The sequence below is a fragment of the Eremomyces bilateralis genome (assembly GCF_010015585.1).
Source record: "Eremomyces bilateralis CBS 781.70 unplaced genomic scaffold P152scaffold_6, whole genome shotgun sequence".
In the NCBI taxonomy this organism is placed as follows: Eukaryota; Fungi; Ascomycota; class Dothideomycetes; order Eremomycetales; family Eremomycetaceae; genus Eremomyces; species Eremomyces bilateralis.
This window is the reverse complement of record NW_022985072.1, coordinates 410805-433159: the sequence shown is the minus strand read 5'-3', so window position 1 is coordinate 433159 and position 22355 is coordinate 410805. Positions and strand designations below refer to the sequence as shown.

The following is a 22355-nucleotide window of genomic DNA, read 5'->3' as shown; positions in this document are numbered from 1 at the left end:
GATATGGAGCGAGCTCAGCTCATCCTCCAAGGTCTCGCGAAACAAGAAGACGCAATCTTCCGACGAAGGAAAGAGAACGAAGACCGCCGTGCTGCTGGGGAAAAGCGACGGAATGAAGAACGAGAAGCTCGTAAGCGACCTCGAATGGACAATGAGGGCAACGGTTCACCTGCCGGTCGTGGCCGTGGACGTGGCAAGCCAGGTGTTCCGACCATCGACCAACTCAACACTTTCAGTCCAGCTGATTACGGTGAACGTCGAGCCGCCTTGACGATGACCCACGACGACTTTGTTAGCAGGGGTCCGACAATTCAGCAAGCAAATGTCGCCAACAAAAGTGCTGCTGCCGTGCTGAGGGAGAAGTTACTTCGCAAGTCCGTCTCTACTCCCGAGCTCCCATTATCCAACGGTGCAGACGACCAAGCCAAGGAGGAGTCTGCTCCCCCAACACCAGACTCCACCGCTCCTGGATCTGCCTTAGGGAAGCGAAAGGCAGAACTGGTTGAAGGAAACGGAAGCACGCCATCCGAGTCCCAAGATCAGACTGAAGCAGAAGAGGTAGACCCGAACGCAGACAATGTCCGATTATGGGAAACTGGCTACGCAGACCGCTACTACGAACAGAAATTCAAAGTCGACCCGAAAGACATCGAATTCCGTCACAAAGTTGCCAACGCTTACGTTGAAGGCTTATGCTGGGTCCTCCGATACTATTTCCAAGGATGTGCTTCATGGACTTGGTATTACCCCTATCATTACGCCCCATTTGCAGCCGACTTCGTCGATCTCGGCAAGTTGGAAATCAAGTTCGAAAAGGGCACGCCATTCCGACCCTACGAGCAGCTCATGGGCGTGCTTCCGGCGGCCTCTAACCACGCCATCCCGGAAGTCTTCCGCGAGCTGATGACGAACGAAGACAGCGACATCCTCGACTTCTACCCGGTGGACTTCCCCATCGACCTGAACGGGAAGAAGTGGGCATGGCAAGGCGTTGCGCTCCTCCCATTCATTGACGCAGAACGGCTACTTGCCGCGATGAATACAAAGTACCCATTACTCACTGATGACGAGCATCGGCGAAATGCGTTCGGGAAAGAGGTTCTAATGTTCTCGGGCAAGCATCCCCTATATGAAGAGACGACAACGCATTTGTATGGCAAGAAAGGAACCGAAGAACATCAACTCGATCCGAAGATTAGCGAAGGGCTTCTCGGCAAGGTAGAAAGGAGCGATGACTATCTCCCAGATAGCGAGTTAAAGTTCCCGCTTCCAACTGGTGGCATGCCTGATCTCGAGAGTGACCACTCAATGAGGTAAGAATTCGCCCCTACCCCATTCGCACCTTTTACACCCTGCTAACACACCTCATAGCGTCCACTATGAAATGCCCCACTCCGATCACCTCCACAAATCCATGCTCCTCCGCGGTGTCGTCTTCCCCCCACCCGCCCTCGATCACGCCGACATCGCTCAGACACGCTCCCGCGCTGGTAAGACCGGCCGCGGCTTTGGCGGTGCCCCCTTCCGCGACAACAACCGTGGCGGCCGCATGAGCTACGCCGGCCCCGACCGCAACCGCGGTCCCCAGGACGACACCTACATTCCCAGCTACGGCCGCGATCGGCAGTACGGCATGGACGGGAATAACAACTACAACCGGTATGAGCGCGAGCGCGACAGGGATCGATACGCCGCGCCGCCGCCGCAAGGCTATGGGCAGCAGGGCGGATATGGCCAACAAGCCGGCTACGGCCAGCAGGGTGGCTATAGTGGAGGTGGACGAGGCGCACCGCCGCCACCGTTCAATCCGAATAATCCGTTCGCGGCACATATGGATCCGAGGTTCGTCGGCGGTGTTCCGCCGCCGCATGTTGCGGCGCAGCAGGGGTGGGTACCGCCTCCGATGCAGCAGCCGCCGTCTGGTGGGGGCGGGTATGGAGGAGGGTACGGAGGGCATGGTCAGAATGGGTATCAAGGCGGTGGAGGCGGACGTGGAGGTGGCGGTGGCGGCGGTGGTTATGGAGGACGGAATGATAGGAGAGATGAGCGGAGGGACGACCAATATCGGCCGCGTCAGGATGGTGGTGGGCGTGGTGGGCGTGGTGGGTATAGTGGTGGTGGAGGTGGAGGCGAACGTGGTGGGGGACGGAATTATGGGCGGTATTAGGTTCTTGAAAGATGCCTATGAAAGGGAATAAGGGATTGGCGCTCTAGGAGGGCAAGCTTGAATGGCGGATCTGTACGAGTACGATAGGAATTGATATCAAATCCAAAAGCCAGCGTGATATTCGATCTATCAAGCGTTCATATATCATCTAAATGTCGTAAAATCTATTAACGCGCGTCACCCTATCCGCTTCCCATCCAATCCATTCTTCACACTAGACGACCGTCCTTCAGCGGTTTCGACACCCCCATCAACATTCTCCCACCGCCTTATCCCCTCCCTCACCCCCTCCTCCACCCCCCCAGTAACTCCCACCGCCCACCAAACCACCAAACCCCTCACCGCCTCCCCCACTCTCCCCTCATTGATCCCCGCCACCCGCTTCCCTATCAACATCCCTCCCTCCACCGCACCAAGACCCCCCGTAACCACCCGCTCCGAGATCCGATGGGCTCTCTCAACCCGGTATAGCCACGCAAGGAGGAATTTCACATAGGGTAATAGGAAAGAGACTAGGAGGAGGAGCTGGGTGGTGGCGGATGCGATGGATCGGTGGAGCATGGAAGGCTCGTGGCGGGGTTGTAGCGTTGTGTTTGGTCCAGAGCACCTCGCAGTTGAACAAGTTGTTATCGTAGTACATGAGTGCCCGCATTCCACGATATCCTGAGACGGACCAGGAACGAGGGCCATGGACGGCGGCAGGCTATTCCGTACGGCCGACATCTCGGCGGGGGACATGTCCGCGGGTAACCCACGCAGTAAGTAGCTGAGGGAGTGGAGGTATAGTTGGCGGATGAGCGGGCGATCGGAGGGAGTTGAAGCGGGTGCGCTCGCGGTTGTGGACGCTGATTTGAGGAAGAGCAGACCTAAGAAGGTAGAGGTAAATTATTGTTGTACGATAGTAAGGGTGGGGATTGATATAGTGATTTACCTTGGCTGGCGTACTTCCAATTGATCCCGCTACTCTCTTCGTACCTCACGGCCGTCGACGCCTCTGCGGTGGGGGTGGCTACTAAGAGCAATGACCGCCTCGGTGGAATACGAAATGCGGCATCTGTCTCGCCGTCACTTTCATCTCCGGATATAGAGCTGAAGAAGTCCTGACTGCCTGGCCTGCTTGTATATATCGGTGGCGGGGTAGCGAATCTGGACAGGTCTTCCGTGGAAAGGCTCGCGCTGTGGCCGGCCATGGGACTGGAAGGTCTGGAATTAAGGTAGGGGAGCTTCCTGAGGCGAGAGGAGAGGATCGTAGGGAGGACGAGGGAGAGGATGGAAGTTTGATTGGAGATGTCGCTGGGTTTGGCGGGATGAGCCGATGGGTAGGGAGATGGCGTGGTCGCGAGGGGATGTCGCTGTAGGTGGGGCATCGTGAGTTGGATATCTAGAGTTGGATCGTAAAGGAGTTGAGGCCTCTGCAGGGCAATTGAGACTTGCTTAAGATCATGAAGTAGGAACTGACTCTTAAACCATGGCTTGACAGTCGTATAAAGAAGACTCTAAGAATAAAAGAAACGACCCGACAGATCACGGAATAGATAAGGACCCAATCCCACCAAGAATATATTTATGGACCTCAGTCTCGACTCCCCAAGACTCTCGCATGTGAAAATGATACTAAACCTTGCTCAGCGGATTCTTCCCGCATTCCGTTGAGCGGGTTTAGGCCTCATCCCTAATCGTTCTGATGTTTCACTTTGGTGGATGACTGGCACATTCCAACGTCTCGGAAGCACTGTTTGCTACTCGAAGGCCTTCGCATTCTCTAGCGTAGCATTGTTTCCGGAAGATCATTCAGAAACAAGTTGGTAGAAGGAAGATAAGGTGAGGTGAAGTTGAGATTGAATTCTCCGAGTTGAAGATGGCGTCAAGCCTTGCAGGGGTAGAGATGCCGGGTTTAAGGCTGGGGGGTTTAGTGATCACAACGTCGTTTTATCGTATTTCAACAAACACACCTAGAGATCTAGAATATTACTAAAGTTTACAAGAGCCTGGACATGGTCGGGAAAAGATGATGATATGACCATTATGGAGCGATAACCGATGCCAGAATTCAGTTGTAGAGTCTTGACCCCACCCGCGCTTAATCAGGTAGAACGCGCTCGATACTCATCAACCATATAATTACTACTCGGCATTCCGGTGAAACGATCATGAACCCCGATCTTAGCACCTCCTTACCTATCGGAGCGTGTTCTGACGGTCCCGATGAAGCGAGCAACCTTCCAGACAAAGGCTTCCCCAAGGACTTCCACGACATAGGGGACCGAGCCTCAGAATCCGACTTCCCGAACTACCATATCGCTAACTCACACTCCCTCTTCGCATACTCCGAATTCCACTCCTTGGAACTAGGTACAGGCGCCTCAATATACGCCAACAGCCTCCTTCAAGCCTTCCTATCTGCCAAGTCCGAGATCATCCTCGTCACCTGCTTCTGGGCAAAGTCCAGTACGCTCACATCGCTCTCTGAAACGCTTTCGCGGCTTGCTGAATTCCGGAAGGAGCACTTGAGTAAGACACCTAGAACTTCAGAGGACGGGGAATCTCCCCCTGTTCTCCGTGTCCGCATCCACCTCTCCTCTCTCTCTGCGCTGCAGAAACTCCTCCATCCGCAATCAAGGGCGGGGTATATATTCCCTCCCTCACAATGGAATTCGAAACTCGGGTTGCCCTCGCAACAGGTGCTGGAAGATGGGTTCATCGACTTGCAAGTCAAGAGCCTGTTTCTACTACCCTTCAGCGTCATGCACCCGAAGTTCCTAATCATCGATCGAGAAAGAGCCTGGTTGCCTAGCTGCAACGTCAGTTGGGAAGCGTGGTTAGAAGGATGCGTTGAGGTGAAAGGAGAGGTGATTTCCAAACTGCTACAGTTTTATTGGGAAGTTTGGGAAGTAGGGAAGGACGGAGTGGTGCCGCCCTGCACGTTTCCGGCGACTTACTTGCGCTGGAGGGAAAACCCTCAGAAGTTCGAACCATTCGAGAGGATGAAGGACGCAGAGGGGTTGAGGAATGCAGGGTGGATAAAAGATATCACCAGTCCTACGAGTACTGTCCTGAAGCCGGAATCTCCGTTGCAGAAGATACCGACGATTCTCCTCCCATCCTCTCACCATCGCAATCCACATTTCCGTCTTCCATTCCAACGTTACCATGCTCCGCCGCCCACTCCACTCAACGAAGCCATCACGAAACTCTTCCACCTCACCACCCGCTCTATCTATATCCAGACTCCCAACCTCACATCACCACCAGTCCTGGAGCTGATAATTCAGGCCCTCCAGCGCGGTGTCGATGTCACCATCACCACAAGCAAAGGCATGATGACGCTCGAGCAGCTACTTACCGCCGGTACAACCACTTCGCGTTGCATCAGGAAGCTAATCAAGCAGTACATCTCTCTCTCCTCGGCCTCCTCAAGCTCCGCCTCCCCGTCCCAGACATCCGACGCCCTCGAATCCCAACCCCCTCTCCTCGGCCGCCTTCGAATCTCCTACTTCCACCCGAATCAAGCAAATATGACGAGCAACGTGCCTGAAGAACCGGTTCAGTCGCATCTGAAGCTGGTCATTTTCGACGGGGTGTACACGGTGCTTGGGTCGGGGAATATGGATCGGGCGAGCTGGTATACAAGTCAGGAGTTGGGGATCTTGTTCATGTCGGAGAAGATTGCGGGACTGGTTAGATCTGCCGTGGATGGGATCTTGGAGGGGAGGCGGAGGGAAATATTTGATTCGTATGAGGAATAGGAAGGGATTGCGAACCTGATCGCGGGTCATGTATCTATAGACTGGCAAATAGGCGGTTTTACCATCCGAGCTGTACAATACGGAATGAATGTGTAGAAGTTTTATCACGTGTGCTCAACTGGGAGGGTTTTGTCAATTCTGCTAATGGTTATCCAATTCTGCCTATGATAATGTCCGCTGCTCTGATGCTTGATGCTCATCGCCCTTCTCTGTCGTATCGCCATGAAAACACTCCACAGTTGTGGATGTTTGGTTGTCCTTCTCTATAGCCCCCCTTGCCTCCCTGATCGAGAAACGTCCACCTCCGCCCCATGATCTAAATCAAACTTTTCAAAGTTATTGAGCCTGTGTCTCGAGCCCGTCACACGAAATGTCGAAATCTGATGTACTGGGAAGGGTGGTTGAATGGTGATGTGCCGTGAAAAAGGGTTCCTGATAATACAAGGTGTGAAGGTAGTCGAAAAGCAAGGTGTAGAAGTGTGGAGTGTTGAGTGACTCCAGTCCCCGAAAGTAGAAAAGAAGAAATACACAATGAGAATTGATCCAAAAATGTAAAAGCAACGTTGTGCGCCCGTCTCTCTCACCCACCTTGTGGGTTTTCCTTTTTTTGGTCTTTCGTGTCGTTTGTTTCCACTGAAAATAACGTGGCGGATCCACTCCCCAAGAGCAACCTGAACGCCCCATGGTGGTCTCCGTTGGTGTTGCATATGACCCATTCTCACACTCCATGTATCACTGGTTTGGTTCCAACCTATGAGGATAGGATCGGGTGGCTCATCTCATGCAATTCGGAGATGATAACGGAATCGAAAATGCACGAACTGCTAGCGACCGAAGGAAAGCACGTGAATAACTTGTGTGTGCATCGAAGAGCGTGTGTTGTGAATGCCAGGCATGGCACCGCTAGAACTTGCCAGCAGCCTTGTGCGTGAGCTTCACGCGCTTGATCTGCTGCACCGGCTTCTCAATCTCGGGTTTCTGCTCCCACTCAGTCTCATCAGGGTCGACCGCCGAATCCGTTTCATATGGGTCATTTTCCGTATCATAGCCCGGGTACTTCGAGTCCTTAGGCGCAACAGCAACCATGCCGTACTGTCGGCGCTTGCGAGGGTGATTTGGAGTCGCGTCAGATGCAGAGGACTGCTCACGAAGGGCGGACGGAGAGGAACTGAGATTGAGGCGACCGAGGGGGGAGGATTGGCCAGCGTGAGAAGACGGGAGGACACTAAATGACCCAGAGGCTTGGGGGGAGTCATTGCCATTGCTTGATGCAGGATCAGCGGTGCTATCACTTGAGGGTCCGGCTTGGCTCGATGGGTCCCATTGGCTTCGAGTTCTGTGGGTGGTGCGAGGACGATGGATGCGGTTGAGTTGTGCATCGAGTTCTGGAAGAAATTCAACTCCATCAAATGCCTTAAGGATTCGGCACTTGATCATCCGGGCGATGAGATTGCAGATCATGAGGCACGTGTCAGGGTGCACATGTTCGGTCGTGTGATATTCGTTTATCAGAAAGTTCGCGTAGTGGTCTTTCATAGTTGTGAATGCTTCTTCGCGGGCCTCGGAGTTCAGAAGGAGGGTGCACTTCTGGTCATTGATGAGGAAATCATCAATGAGCGGGACGAAGGTTTCGTCCATGATCGCTTGACGAATGTCACCAAGGCGGGCATGAATCGCCTGAAGGTTGGCATAAACACGTTCCAACTCACGAAGCTTGGTGGAACGAAGCTGCACGCGGAAGCGAATGGTCGGACGGTCATAATGGAGCATCTCAATCTGTCGCTTGACCATCTCGACACGGTGTTTTAACCAACGTCCCTTCCGGTAAGACACTTTCTGGTAGTGCTTGCGGCAGTACCGAAGCTTTCGGGGAATGGCCTTTGTCTCCACCTTGTTGCGCCCAAAGCAATCGGCAACACAAGTCCTCTCAATGTCGTAGTTGTGGTCGCGAAGCTGGATGTCGCACGGCGTATTCTCGTCGTTGTCCGGATGATCGCAAAAGAACCGGTAATTGTGGTACCTGATTGCCTCGCGCGAGCCAGGAGGGAAGGTGTCCGCGCCCCGTGGAGAAGGATCATAACCAGTGTGCAAGCTGATGCACGATGGCAAGAGTTCATCAAGGTCGGCGGGATGAAGATTAGTCCGCGGGTTGCGGATCGCCGTAATATTGCGGCGGACAACGGGCAAGACAGGGCTCGGCTGATTATCCTCATCTTCAGTATCGTCTCGGCTCCGGTTGATAGGAGTGAAAGTTGATCCACTAGTGCCGGTGGGGTTGATAGGAGTGAATGCCAAGCCACTGGTGAGGTGGTGACCTGGTCGATAGGAGGCATTTCGATGAGACGTGGCTGACATCTGGTCGACGGCGTTTGTTGACGATCCGGTCTGGTCGACGGAACCAAAGTAGCCACCTGATGTGAGGTCATGAAGTTGTGGAAGGTCAGCATCGCACTCAGTGACATCCGAACGACCACTGGCCCGACCGGCGGAGTTCCTTGCTCCATTAAGCGATGGCGAGAACGCTCCAATAGGGCCGCTCATCTGAGTCCTGGTGGCGAGGTTCACACGATTCAATGCTAGAAGCTCATCGGCATAGAGCGGCAATGCCAGCACTAGGACCCTGAGCAGGGATGCTTGAGTCTCTGGTTGAGGAATGAATTGGTCCCCATTCAGTAGGCGGAGAGTCAACCCGGTCTGTCGCAGTGAGATGGTGATGGTGGACACATCACTCATTGACATGAGAGCTAAGGCTCCTCGCTCGCCGGCACTGTCAGTGCTCGTCGATCGCAAAGTATCTCGACGATTATCACCTAGGGACGAGTGATGAGCGCTGGTCGAGACAGGCCAGGCAACACCGTGACTGAGACGACCACAACCGACTTCGTTGACATCATCGGACTGTTGGCGGTGAGGTACACCGGAGCGGCCGCTCTGGTCATTATCTTGCCCCCTAGAATTCATTAGTATATGTAGGCGATAATCATCAGCGAGAACGGCTTACTCTCTGGCCAGTGGGGGCGCCATATCAGAATCACATCGAAGTGGCGGCGGCGATGATGGCGGGTCTCTTGGCTCCGGGACACTAGAGATGTCAAGATCAGCTCATGATACAGGTTGAGTAATAAAGAACGGTTGACTTACGAGCTGGCCTCGGGGTCGTTGAGTATTCCTTCGATTGCCATCCGACGATGACCGTTATCCATCTCACCTGAAGCGACCAGTCAAGAGGATATCCGGTGATAGTCGAATATCTAAACCCGATGCCCTGCTTGGAATGGATGAATCTTGATATTGATCTTCGGGAGGACTGGGGGTTTGAGGATACTATCCAAGTGCAGAATTGGGTTGTGTGTGAGATGTAAAAAAGAAGAAAAAGGAATGAGTGAGAGATGACAGCTTTTAAAGAATTTAAACATGTGTGAGCTGTTCGAGTTCACATGCCAGTGAGTCTACGAGCTTGCATGCTACCTGCTGGGCGACTTCACATATTCGAGCCAACTCCCTTCACTGATATCACCGGGCTATCGGGTGTTAGCGTGACCTTCACCATCTCGATCTCCAGCATTCCTGATGACTTGTTTAGGTGAATGGGGCCAATGTCCTTGTGATGCTCGCCAATAGCCCGTAATTGAGCCATGGATAGTGGGAGGCAACTGATGAGGGATAGCTTCTCTACTACCAGGCGCCATTCTGCTATGAGACACATAACTTCCCTTCGAAGCAACTTTCTTCACTAGGTATTGAGACCATGGGGATGCTCTACTCTTCAATCCACGATGTTGTTACTCACTTTGATCCCATGTATACCATATTGAGCCGAATAGCAATATTGACCAGACTCGTGACTGAATAAAATCATTAAGGGCGGAGGATTTTGGCGGCAAATGCCGTCACGCCTTGTCCCGTGCTCGAGGCAAGGATGACTAACACTGTTATCATATGCTCTGATATAGTATTCTGGTGTTAGAAACCAATTTCGAGCTTAAATTTTCGTCAGAGTCCGCTTCTTAAACAATGTAGCGATTGTTATACTTCGTTCTTCTTGATGTTCTTTCAGGCATATTAACATGGACTGATATATTTTTGGATCTTGTTCTTCTTCTGCATGAAATAAGATATATATGAGGTGAGTGACTTCGCCCATATAGGACAGCGCTCCATCTTGAACGCAATGGCAAGAGCAAGGACTGAAGGGGCATATATATTCCTGACTCTATATCTAGGATATGTTCGCTGTGGTCCAATGCCATAGCCAGGATTCAATTCATCCACAAGATCGCTAGAACATCGACATGTAGAAACGCAAAGACAACGCAAAGCCAACGCACTGCAGTTCATCGCGCCTCTCAAAAACGCACAGTACTATGAAAAGCAAAGGAGACTCCAGTATACTTCCCGAACAAACTCAGACACGGCAGATAACACGAGGACATATAATATAGGGATATCCGCTACAATTTCTATGGCCGCATCATTTAGTTCAAGAGAAAAGCGAGGCGCTGTTGGGAGTTTGAGCGTTGTTGTTTATGTCGAAAGCGAGGGGATGAGGCGTCGTCGACTTAAGGTTGCAGAAACGGACGGGGGTGGCTGCAGTACCCAACCGAACCGCAGCAGGTGCGAAATGTCGCAGCTTCTGCATGGATTTTCCTTGGCTTGGTCCACGGCGGACGCAGCGTCAATAGTTGCTGTGGCATTCCACGCTCTCCATCTCGTCTCTACGCTTGGGAGATCGACCCTCAGCCGGGGACTCTGGCTAGGAGGACGATGGTCCCTGATGAGAAGGGCCAGGCAGAGGGGATTGAAGGGCGGAGAGACGTATTGAAGACAACGATGATGGTATCTGGAAACGTGCAGATGATCCTCGTCGTTTAGTCGTTGTTTAGTCGTCGACCTCATCTTAAAAGGGGTCCGAAGAGAGTCACGACAGCGTGGAATATGCCGAGGACATATGGGAGGCCGCATCTGAGATATGGCACCTTCCTCGCGTCCTTTCAATGGGTTCACTGTCAATCCGGACTGCTACAGTATGGGGAACTTCAAAGAATACCGTAAGCAATGGACGAACAACAGGGGAAGTTGAGCTACCACGATCATTTTAAGGTTAGATTACGGAGCAGGGGCTGATGGGGTGGATCCAGAAGGCTGTGGATAGCCCAAGAGCTGGCGCTGTTAGCGGCGGGAGGGACCGACTGGTCCCAGCGATGATCATTGTGGGACATCGAAGTTGCCGGTATTACAGACACAGCACCTGTATGGAGTAGGGTGGAATACGTGGAATTCGGGATCCGACGACATGCACAAAATTCGGAACAGACGGTATAGTTGCCGAAGAATCACAAAGTCATACAATATGCAGCCTATGCGTCACCGGGAATAATCTAATCCTCTAGTTCGCCAAGACAACAAGTCAAAAGACAACAACTGATAGGGATGCACGGCTTCTTAATCCTGGTCAAGTCGCTCCAGTTACCTCATACCTGTGCATTTAGCTAATCTCATGGACTCTACGGATAAGACTCATCCCAGGTTACAGCAAGTTTTGTCTGTGAATATTCATTACCAGCGGCGAAGGACTGATAGAGATGCATCTCAAGTACTACACTCCACAACAGACGCTGATACTACGCTACCAAAATTCGTGTATATTCGCAGGCTGAATAAATGTTAACTACGATTGATTTAAGCCGACCTTGGTACTTGTTCTAGGCTGTGGGTCGAAAGTATTTGGCTTGAAGGTGAATGGAATTGGTAACTGCAAGAAACTGCCCATCTCTATTATGAAGCATCACCGACACTGCAATAAGTCTCCTGTCCGCCGCCTTTGACCCAACTTTATGTCTCCTATGAAGTGGAGGAGAATTGGATTACTCAATTGCTTCTGTAGCCTCAGCTCCTATTCAAGTCTTGAAAGAGTTTTCTATTCTCCTCCATTAGTTTGCTTTCAGTCCATTTGGCATGACACGACCCATTTGGTCACACAAAGGAGCTTTATATGGGTCGAAATAGCATCCTGGTGATGGCAGTAACTGTGGCCATGACCATTACAAGCCAGCTTTCTCTAGCAACAGCCAGCGCTCTTCTACATCCTCAATTTCAGATGCCTTACAAGGGGATTGGAGTCAAATGCGATGCATTGAGCGACGATTTACTGCAAGAGAGGAATATTAAATGTACCACAGATGGTATTCCATTCATTGTATTGCAGAGCATCCATCCCACAACCTTGGCCAAATTGGCGGACAACCATCGCTTACCAATGCTACGAATGGGCCATGGGGCTGACGACAACTTACCGGCCCAGATCGCCTAAAACATGACGTGCCAACAACACCAGACTTTCTCATCACTACGGCCTGCAAGCTGGGCGCAGTCAAATACGCACCCGAGCTAGCCGGGCCGCTAGCGAAGGAGGGAACGGACCGGTTCTACCGTGTCTGCCATAACTGATCAATAGATGCCTGAGGAGCTGATGCGGGCGGTCCTGCCGTGAGTTGAAAAGTCGCGTGTGGCACTCCTGGCTATGAGTCTATACACAGTAGACCATTTCACCGCGAGCGCCGTCGCAAATTGGCACAAACAGAGAAACCTACGCTGCGTTACCTGGCCCAGGTGTTCCCGTGCAGACTCGGTAACCGAAAAGGTCGTCGCGGAGGCTGTCCTTTGCACTACAGGGCGAGTTAAGCCCGTATCGTCGAGATTATACGCCCAATTTTCAGCACATGAGCAGGTTTCTGAACAAGAGTCGAGTCCATGGCACGAAAGAAATGAGGATTCACATCCTAGGCCATAGTCCCCATCCCGAGGTGCTACACATTGTAAAAACCACGTGTTTCAAAAAGGGCTTGTCATATATTACTACTACGCCCTCACATCCCCGATATTTGCGCTGCTGTCGGTGTTCGAGACAGAAGAGCACCAGGATGGAAACCCGGTTCATCGGCGCCGGCGGCATCGATAGCAGAGACAGCACTAGCGCCGACCAAGGCGATATTGAAGAGCTACGTATAGCTGTCCGAGGATTTAGAGTGCATTTCGAAGAGGGCGGAGACGGATTTCGATTTGTCGGGAGGACATCGGCAATGAAATTGGGCGAGAGGCGGGAAATGCTAGTGTGGGAGGTGGGTCGGGTATCGTTGGAAATTTGCGGCTTGCAGAGGTGTGGCCTTCAGCGGTATAACCGCTGGAGGATCGTTAACTCGGATGTTTATTCGGCTCATGGCTGACTGTTTTTTTAGCATCCATGTTAGAGGCTTGATGGGTCATATGGGTTTTAGATATTGCTGGAAAGACAGGGGAATGGCACCACAGCAGAGATGGAGTGACGAATCCGAGAGTATTGGGATCTCAGGTCATATTAGGGACGGATATGATTCAAAAACTGTGACGAGCAGCCTCTGTGACTATATATTTATCACCATCGCGTTCCTCGTCACTATTCTAGAGGTTGGTGTTTTTGTTCGGGTTTGATTTGTGACCCTGCCGTCTCCAGGCTCTAACACCGCTTATCTCCGATGTCGTAATCGACCCTAGCCATCACGAGTTGACGATGGGCCTAATCTTCAACTTCTACTTCATAGTGAACCTTTCGCGTCATCTTCGCTTCACGTTCATTCAACAACTCTATCCCGACACCACAGCCACCATGGCGCCCGACAGGGGATCCTCCTCCCCTTCTCCCTCGACTAGTCATATCGCGCGCTCTGACTCTCACCTCTCCCGCTCCCGGTTACGCTCCTCCCAATATGGCTCAACCCCCCACCTCCGCCGCACCCGCTCTTCCGCCGCCGCCTCCCTCGCCGCCCGCAGCACCGCGCCGCAGAACTTCACATTACGCGCCCTCCTCGTCGGTCTCGGAATCGGCGTGATCATCTGCTTCAGCAACACCTACTTCGGCCTACAGACCGGCTGGGTGTCCAGCATGGCGATGCCGTCGGCGCTGATCGGCTTCGCGTTCTTCCGTAGCATCCAGAAGGCGCTGCCGGTGGAGCTACCGTTTACGCCGGTGGAGAACGTGCTGGTGCAGACGGTCGCGGGGAGCGTGGGGACGATGCCACTGGGGTGCGGGTTCGTGGGGGTGATGCCTGCATTGAATTTCTTGCTGAAAGACGAGGAGGGCGGACCGTTGCGGTTGGGGCTGTGGAAGCTGATCGTGTGGGCGGTGGGGATTTGTTTTTTTGGGGTGGTGTTCGCGGTGCCGTTGAGGCGGCAGGTGATTATTCGGGAGAAGTTGAAGTTTCCGAGTGGGACGGCGACGGCGCATATGATTGCGCTGCTCCATGGGAAGAGTGAGGAGAAGGCAATTATCGAGCAGGAGGGGCGGAAAACAGATGCAGATGAGGAAGAGACGGAGCAGCTGGTCCTATCGGAGTCGCATGGGAGAGATTCGCTGGAAGAAGCAGAAGAAGAGAGCGATCTTGAGGCGGATGATAGCCGACGAGACGACTGGAAAGCCAAGATCAATCTTCTCGTCGTGTCATTCGGTATATCTGCTCTCTATACAGTCATCTCCTACTTCATCCCTCGACTCCGCGATATCCCTATCTTCGGGACGTATCTGGAGTCTCAATGGCTTTGGACGCTTAATCCCTCTCCTGCATATATTGGACAGGGCATCATCATGGGTCCGGAAACAACCATACATATGCTGCTAGGGGCAATCCTCGGCTGGGGGATCTTGTCCCCTTTAGCTAAAGCCAAGAACTGGGCACCTGGTCCGGTCAGAGATTGGGAACGCGGAAGTAAAGGCTGGATCGTGTGGATCAGTCTTGCAATAATGCTGGCTGACTCACTGGTCAGCCTCGCTTGGCTGATCCTCCAACCAGTCGTGCACTTCTTCCAGGCCTATCTCTCCGACCTTCGGGCCCGCAACCCCGAGATCACCTGGTCCGACATCCTTCTCCTCCGCTTCTCCTCCGCAAAAGGCTACACCGCTCTCCCCTCCACCACCGACATCACCACGAAACTCGCCTCCCACTACTCGCCCCCCGAAGCTGACGCCCCTCCCTCCGCCCTTATCTCCACCCGCGTCACCCTCATCTCTCTCTTCTTCAGCCTCCTCGTCTGCATCCTTGCCATCCACTACTCCTTCCCCGGCCTCATTCCCTTCCGCCTCACCATCCTCTCCCTTGTCCTCGCCCTCCTCCTCTCCGTCATGGGCGTCCGCGCCCTAGGAGAAACGGACCTGAACCCCGTCTCCGGCATCTCGAAGCTCACGCAGCTGCTCATCGCCCTTGCCGTCCCTTCCGGCTCCAAGAACGCCATCATGATCAACCTGGTCGCCGGTGCCGTGTCCGAGTCCGGCGCATTGCAGGCGGGCGACTTGATGCAGGATTTGAAGACCGGGCACTTGTTGGGGGCGGCGCCGAAGGCGCAGTTCTGGGGCCAGATTATTGGGAGCGGGGTCGGTGCGGTTGTGTCGGCGCTGGTGTATCGGTTGTATGTATCGGTGTATGATGTGCCTGGAGGGCTGTTCGAAGTGCCAACTGCGTATGTGTGGGTGTTCACGGCGCGGTTGGTCACGGGGAAGGGGTTGCCGGAGATGGTGCCAGAGTGGGCAGTGGGTGCTGGTGTACTCTGGGCTGTAGCAACGGTTGTGAGGATGTGGGGGAGGACAAGGAAAGACGGCAGAGGATGGACGACTTGGGTGCCGGGTGGGATTGCCGTGGCTGTTGGTGAGTGCCACACATTGACGAGATTGACAATGAGCTAACACCTTGCTAACAGGCATGTATAATACCCCGTCTTTTACTCTTGCGCGGACTATTGGCGGTCTTGTTGATTGGTATTGGAGGAGCTATCTCAAACGAGAAGACTCGCCGGTCATTGTCTTGGCTAGTGGGCTCATTCTTGGAGAAGGCTTGTTCAGCATCGTCAACTTGATACTAGCGAGTGCAAAGGTTCCGCATCTTTAGTCGCAGAATAGATGGGTATTATTACTCAATTAATGAAACAGCGGACGCGCACTACCGTCACTCAGCATCAATTCGTCTAATTTTTCCAGACAACTCCTTATTTCTGAGATTCAGCTATGAAAACATAATCCGTTAGCAGACTTTTCGTGCAAGGAAATTGGTCGACTTCAGTTAACATCCGCTAGGAGCATTTCAGTTAGTTCCACGCTACTAGGGGAGAGCGGCATGTCGTTGGGTCCCCGGCAAGATTCGCCACCTTACACAACCTCTTCCAATTTATATTGTCAAGGCCTTGCTTCCCTCAGCAGTACTCATTTTGCAGGTCATACAGCGATTCGCTGCTCGGGACTTGCTTCCCTCAGCAGTACTCATTCTCCAGGCCTTGCAGCGAATCACCGCCGAGGACTTTATTCCCTCAGCAGGACCCAACTTGCATGTCTCACGGCGAATCGCAGTAGATCCCCCAGATCTCCCCATACCGCCCTCAGAGGCGCGACAACGAGCATGGCATTTCCCCACATCCTTCTCATAGAATTTGGGGCAACCGACCCGCTTGCATGCCCCCACGCCTTCCTCAAAGGTGCCACAACGACGATGGCATTTTCCGACACCCTCCTCAACGCTACGATAACGCCGACAGCGCGGCCAGTCCAGCGGTGTCTGGCTAGAGGACGCCTTGCTCCGTTCCGCACTCTCTGCATCGACCTGCGCCGGGTGCGAACAGTGGCAGCAGCACTGCGCGAAGTCCAGAAGCACCGGCACGTTCGCGTTGCGGCGCCGCTGGTTCTCCGCGTCGATCAGATGATCGAGCAAGGACTGGTCTTTGGCGAGCAGGCCTTTCTTGCCGCCGGCCCGGTCATGTTCGCAGTACCAGCTATTGCATTCGAGGTATGCGGCGCCGGTCGCGGACTTGTACGCTTCTTGCGCCTTTTCGAATCCTTCCTCGAGCTTGGGAGTTTCGGCACGGTCGTCGTGGTTGATGAGGGGGCCGTGGGTCTCTTTGCAGTATGCCAGGTAGCGGCTCGGGGAGACCTGGTGCGTGTGCCAGACCGGGTCGATGTCCATGGTTGGGGCCGCGCCCGCTGTGTCCTTCATCATAGTGAAGAACGTCGTTTACCTCCCCACGGCGAAGCGAAGAGTCGAATCCAGGGTCGGGCTATGGAGCCAGCCAAAGTGGGCCATCTTTTCGGTAAACCCGAGCTGGCGAGTGACGGCCGCGATGGGGTCGAATTCGATGCTTTTGAAGGTGAAGTTCGCTTCCGCCATAAGGTCGTAGGCTCCCAAGAGCAAGTTTTGCTTGACGTCGACGACAACTTTCTCAGTGTCTGCGCCCGCGTGCTCGGGCTTCTCCGCCTGTACATCAGGTTTTTTCATGATGGCCATGAAATGGCTCTTCGCCGCGTCCGCCTTATTTTCCTCCTCCAGGAACTTCAATGGATCGACATGGAGGTTCAAGCTATTCAGTATCTCCTCCTGGGATGCAGAAAGATTGAATTTCCCAGAAACAGGGTCAATACAGGAGCGCTAAGAGCAATGTCAGTCGTAATATGATTGGGCGGGTCTCCCGGCTTACCAAAGCCTCCCAAGGGATACCTGCCACCCGAATCGTCTCGCGTGTCTCCCCAATCACAGGGCCGCAGGTTTTGAAATAATCCGCCGGGTTCAGCATGAAAGCATGCCAAACCAAGAGGATATCTGACAGGGATTGGATTTAATGCCGTGGAATGGAAAACTTATTCCCAGAAGCTTACCAAGAGATGGTACCTGCGATATCTCGCCCGACTCTCGTACATAACGCAACCAGGTCGAAAATCGAGCCGTGGCTAGAGCCATATACTGCTGCCAGCAGCTTTCAGAGGGAACACCAGCTTCTTGGCCCCATGCCTCAAAGCTTGCCTTCAGCACAATAAACGCGTTCAAAAGCTTGAGATGGGCAGCACATTCAGCGACTGATGGCACTCGAGGACTATCAGCCATCTCAGTGTCCAATTGAAAAAGATCCTTTGGCCTTTCCTCAACCTTCTTAGCCGTTTCTGGCTGAATGGAAATGACAGGGGCTTCGACCTTCTTCGGCGCAGGACTATTGATGATCAGTGATGTTGGCGTTGTATCAATGAAGTTGTTCCTCTACCTACTGAAAGATCATTTTGTGCAACATTGTGAGCTTAGTATTACTAAAAGTGTGATTACTATTGCTGTTCTGGGTTCAGAGTATTTTTGTAGCTGCCGAAAAGCACCATCAGATGTTGCAAAGCAACTGCTTCTTATATCCATACACCTTTCCCCTTGTCGCTTCAAGATAAAGATGATGGAATATAGGTTGAGCGAGATATCGACTAGAAGGTTAACTTAGGTAAGTTATAATCACATAAATAGCAAAATCTTCCATGTGTGCCATGGTGTGAAAGCAAATTTTTTTGTGAGCTACCGCGCAATTGTGTACGCGGTCCAAGATACCTGATTCTGCGACGATTCAACCTAGCGACCTTGGGTTGCAAGTTCCCCGTTAATCAATTAGCATATGGAATGTGTTCAACAGTCCCGTGCTTAAAAACTGTGTACCGCGAACGTGGACCAGGAGATAAACAGAAGATGGGTTGGCCGGTGAAGCAAGAATACATAGGACTATAACTTGTATGAGATGATATATATGAGGTGGCATATATGAAGAGAAGCGAAGACTGAATGAAGAGTAACGACTACTAACCTTTAGAGACTGAAATTGACGATGCTCACCAGTCACAGGAGGGAAACACATATGGCTATATCGCCCAGTAAATTATAGACCAGTGCCGAAACCGAGACCGTCAGGGCAATAACACTAAGAAATATCGCACAGCCTGATACAACCATCATACACACTCAACAAGGTAGTACAGCAGCTCAATGTCGATCCAGTATTAGATACCTACCTAATTCAGTCCTGTTAGACCTGAACGTAAAACTCCTGGCTCCGGACAGGCCGCAAGAATGGCTCTGGCAGAGGAACACTAGACTCGGCCTAGCATCTCATTTTCGGATCTGTATGCCATCGACTGGATCATTCTATGACCCTGTGAATCACCACTAGGAGCATTGTCCGATTTGCCGACCTACTGGATCTTCGTCCATATATTGGGGCTGGGAGGACGCATCAACCTAAGAGGGGGGATTCTAATTACCACATTGAGGCTCTACCAGACGTACGGGCCGGCTCCGATGATTGGAGACAGCCGATGGTGGTCGCCGAGAAGGAAAATTTGCGGGCTAGTTGCTCGGTGCGGGCCGTGTCGAAGGCCAGTCCGAACGTGTGGTGTCGATCATCCGGAACTCAACAATGCACCGTGCTACTGCTGAGGTAATAGTTGTTGAGGAATTAGTCACCCTCTCTCGGATTGTAATTTTTATAGCTCGCTAGGAGACAGGGGAGATGAATATTGGAGATGGCAGTATAAATATGAGTGTCATTAGGTTACAACGCTGTAGGATCGGTGTTACATGTTGGACTCGATAGGCATACGATGCTTGTGTTCAAATACTTGGTAAAAGTAAATGTTCGAGGAAATTCAACGCACGACATCAGAATTGAGCCCAAGAACCGATAGAATGGAGATAATGCAACAGACATCGCGTGTATTGTTACGATGGATAACTGCGAATCCAGACGCGATAAAAACAACCGAAATTCGATAGCTGCCGCCGGAGGAGCGAACATGCCCTGTTCCGGTTAGCGTCTTCCAGGGGTCTCGTCCGAACTTGTTGACATCAACTTTGTCTTCCTTTACCAACCAAGCTCGTATATAGAGTTTTGCCCGGCCTTCGACATTAGATCCTAACAACAGTAACTACAACAGTCGCAGCCTTTAGTTCTCTCGTCCTCAAAAATCAGCCTCGGCGAGATCATAGGTATACACATGATATCTGAACGACGGGACACATGACTGGGTCACATGACCTAAACCACGTACCCCTCATCTACTGTTCCAGGAAGAGTTGTATCCTGATCCCTTATTAAGGATAAGTCTCGTCGTAACGGGCTGTGAAGGATCGAAGACTGAATTCAGTTTGATGCCTTGGGGTGTAGGTGCCTTATGGCCTTACGATGTGTTGTTGTTGACTTGTTGTGTTCACCCCAAGGCCAACTTATCACTCCCTCACACAGCGGCTTGTATTTTAGATCTTCCTTCCTCTGTAGATTGATTCTCGTATATCACGAATTACAGAGTTTTACCTCATCCTTTCGTACCATGACACGGGCGTCATAACCGTAGTGTACGACAATATAGAACCTGTTATCCTTCCGCGATCCGCTTGCGAATCGGAAGAGACACGCCGTTTTCCATGTTGCTAGCTCGCCCAACGCACGTTGTGACGCCTCGGAACGTCCTGTTTCGAGACAGGAGCGCACGGAAGAAAGCATGTTTAATTGTCTTTTATCTCGAGCCGAGTACGAGAGCTCCTTAGTTCCTAGTACCGTACGGGAAGTTCGCATGAAATTGAAACTCCATGATTTTTAAATTTCGCTCCAACTGGAGGTGGAACTTATATACAGATTTCAGTCGTGTCAGACTTCATTCATATTATAACCCCCATCTCTGCGTTTTATATTTCCAGGTAAAGAGCCGGTGTTCCTTTATCCAATGCCCCATCTTCTTGCCATACAGCCGCTGGGGTTCGATTTGATACGCTAGCCAGCCATGACTATAAAAAAGATCGGGAAATTTGCAGTGGTCTCGTACGCAGCGGTCTCATTTGCAGCGATCTCGTATGCAGCGGTGAGCGGAGCGACTGAAATGAAAACTCTATATCTATCAGAGCCTCCCCCAAAAAACTTCCTCCATCGACATCGTTGCCCGGCAGACCATAGACAGGCACTTCGACAGGATGAGGCTTCTCACAATTTTTATGGCGTTTGCCACGCTCGGTATCTGCCAGTTGCAACAAGTCAGAGACTTCAGTGCCGGCCCTACCAAGGTAGGAATGTATTCCTACGTTCCAAAGAATATCAAGGCTCCGGCACCTATCATCGAGGGTGTACATCACTGCCAGGGATCCGCCCAGGGATACTCTAGTGAGTCCCAGTTTTGCCACTTGCGGACAGACATGGCATCACCCTGATCTTTCCAAACTCAAAATCCGGTGGTGGCTGCTTTGATGTCGCTTCGAAGGCTAGTAAGTGTGCCCCCCCGTCCTATTCTGTTGTATCATCTCCTGGACCGTCTTCTGACTGCTGGTACGACCTTAATGGAGACACGGCACTAATGGGATTTGATATAGCTTTAACCCACAACGGTGGTGGCGAAGCTAAACAGTCGCGAACATGGTCAAATACGCGGTAGACAAGTACGGTGGAGACGCGAACAGAACATTTGTTATTGGAACCAGTTCTGGTGCGATGTATGTTAAGAAGTGGTTACTTCCTCTTACTGAAAACACCATGAGAGCACGATAGCTGACTCTTGATGTTAAAAGGATGGCGAATGTGCTTGCTGGTGTCTACCCAGACGTCTTTAAGGCAGCCTCCGTCTACTCGGGGGTTCCAGACGGATGCTTCTACATCCAGGGTGCGACCGCTACTCAGGAACCACCCGGCTAAGCCAACGCATGCGTAAATGGTCAGCTCACTCAGACCGCACAGGCGTGGGGTGACTTGGTGCGGTCGTATTATCCGGGCTATACAGGCCCTCGAACTAGGATGCAAATGTGAGTTAATCCTGCAACGTCAACTTTCAGCCGTAAAACCCTTCCAAACCAATACTGTCTGATACAGCTTCCACGGAACAGCCGATAGTACACTCCGCTATCCAAACTGTGAGCTCCCTCCCTCCCTACTTTTAGAGCAGCGCATGATGCTAACTTTGGCATGTCAGGTCAGGAGTAGTTGAAGTAATGGTCGAACGTCCTAGGACTCACTACGAAGAAGGACCCCGCCAATATACCCCAGAGTGGGTATACCCAGACCATCTATGGAGACGGCACATCGACGACGGCGCAGATTGTGGGATACAGCGCTCAAGGTGTCGGCCACACTGTGCCACAGCACCCGAACTTGGACATCGCATTTTTTTGGCATCGCGTAGGGGAACCGGGTGGAAAGGCGATGAATAGTAGTCTCGGAGCCGCGGCCTATCTAAAGCTTCAGTCTCGTACGGATCGTACCCCGTTGCCAGGTCTGTTAGAATGTAAATCATGTTCTCGCAGGTGGGACAACTTGATCTCGTTTGATATTTGATATTGCGAATCAATGTATGTATAATTTCTATGGAGGAAGGCGATGTGAGTCCTCATTGGGATTGTAATGCCATGCTTCGAACACTGGTGCTACAGCACAGAGCGGCGAGTAGCAAGGGAGTAACTAGGGATGCTTGATTAATAGGAACTATGCTGCTCTGGATAAAGGCCTTTAGAGAGACTGGCTGTGACTGTTCTTATGGATGTCTGATACCATAATAACCCTATACCCATAACACTAACAACGGATAACCGGCAATTAATAGTGTACCTACCAAAGCCAGGGGTGAGCTTGGTACCAAAGCGAAGCGCCAAAGGAAA

General features: G+C 52.1%; 7 protein-coding genes across 7 annotated transcripts; 4 read left to right on the top strand and 3 right to left on the bottom strand.

Moving 5' to 3' along the window:
* Window positions 1–2552: 2552 nt before the first annotated feature.
* On the bottom strand, window positions 2553–3981 carry P152DRAFT_457089 (uncharacterized protein). The gene has a single exon (XM_033679160.1). The coding sequence runs from the start codon at window positions 3532–3534 to the stop codon at window positions 3034–3036; it is 501 nt and encodes a 166-aa protein (XP_033535358.1). The 5' UTR covers window positions 3535–3981; the 3' UTR covers window positions 2553–3033.
* Window positions 3982–4125: 144 nt separating this feature from the next.
* On the top strand, window positions 4126–5984 carry P152DRAFT_457088 (uncharacterized protein). Its single transcript, XM_033679159.1, has one exon. The coding sequence runs from the start codon at window positions 4318–4320 to the stop codon at window positions 5911–5913; it is 1596 nt and encodes a 531-aa protein (XP_033535357.1). The 5' UTR covers window positions 4126–4317; the 3' UTR covers window positions 5914–5984.
* Window positions 5985–6816: 832 nt separating this feature from the next.
* P152DRAFT_448136 (uncharacterized protein) lies at window positions 6817–9116 on the bottom strand (the record flags this gene model as incomplete). Its single annotated transcript, XM_033678038.1, has 3 exons — window positions 6817–8863; window positions 8915–8995; window positions 9055–9116. The coding sequence occupies 3 exons, from the start codon at window positions 9114–9116 to the stop codon at window positions 6817–6819; spliced, it is 2190 nt and encodes a 729-aa protein (XP_033535356.1).
* A 3443-nt stretch (window positions 9117–12559) lies between these two features.
* Window positions 12560–13298, top strand: P152DRAFT_289732 (uncharacterized protein). The gene has a single exon (XM_033675005.1). The coding sequence runs from the start codon at window positions 12633–12635 to the stop codon at window positions 13134–13136; it is 504 nt and encodes a 167-aa protein (XP_033535355.1). The 5' UTR covers window positions 12560–12632; the 3' UTR covers window positions 13137–13298.
* Window positions 13299–13555: 257 nt separating this feature from the next.
* Window positions 13556–15824, top strand: P152DRAFT_465575 (oligopeptide transporter-like protein; the record flags this gene model as incomplete). The annotated part of the gene is made up of 2 exons (XM_033680640.1): window positions 13556–15584; window positions 15637–15824. 2 exons carry the CDS (start codon window positions 13556–13558, stop codon window positions 15822–15824), a joined length of 2217 nt encoding a protein of 738 aa, XP_033535354.1.
* Window positions 15825–15991: 167 nt separating this feature from the next.
* P152DRAFT_448134 (uncharacterized protein) lies at window positions 15992–17982 on the bottom strand (the record flags this gene model as incomplete). The annotated part of the gene is made up of 6 exons (XM_033678037.1): window positions 15992–16005; window positions 16154–16913; window positions 16950–17348; window positions 17398–17519; window positions 17576–17904; window positions 17960–17982. The coding sequence occupies 6 exons, from the start codon at window positions 17980–17982 to the stop codon at window positions 15992–15994; spliced, it is 1647 nt and encodes a 548-aa protein (XP_033535353.1).
* A 2726-nt stretch (window positions 17983–20708) lies between these two features.
* Window positions 20709–22172, top strand: P152DRAFT_465574 (uncharacterized protein; the record flags this gene model as incomplete). The annotated part of the gene is made up of 8 exons (XM_033680639.1): window positions 20709–20835; window positions 20886–20975; window positions 21116–21200; window positions 21276–21367; window positions 21401–21506; window positions 21537–21538; window positions 21710–21879; window positions 22131–22172. 8 exons carry the CDS (start codon window positions 20709–20711, stop codon window positions 22170–22172), a joined length of 714 nt encoding a protein of 237 aa, XP_033535352.1.
* Window positions 22173–22355: the final 183 nt, after the last annotated feature.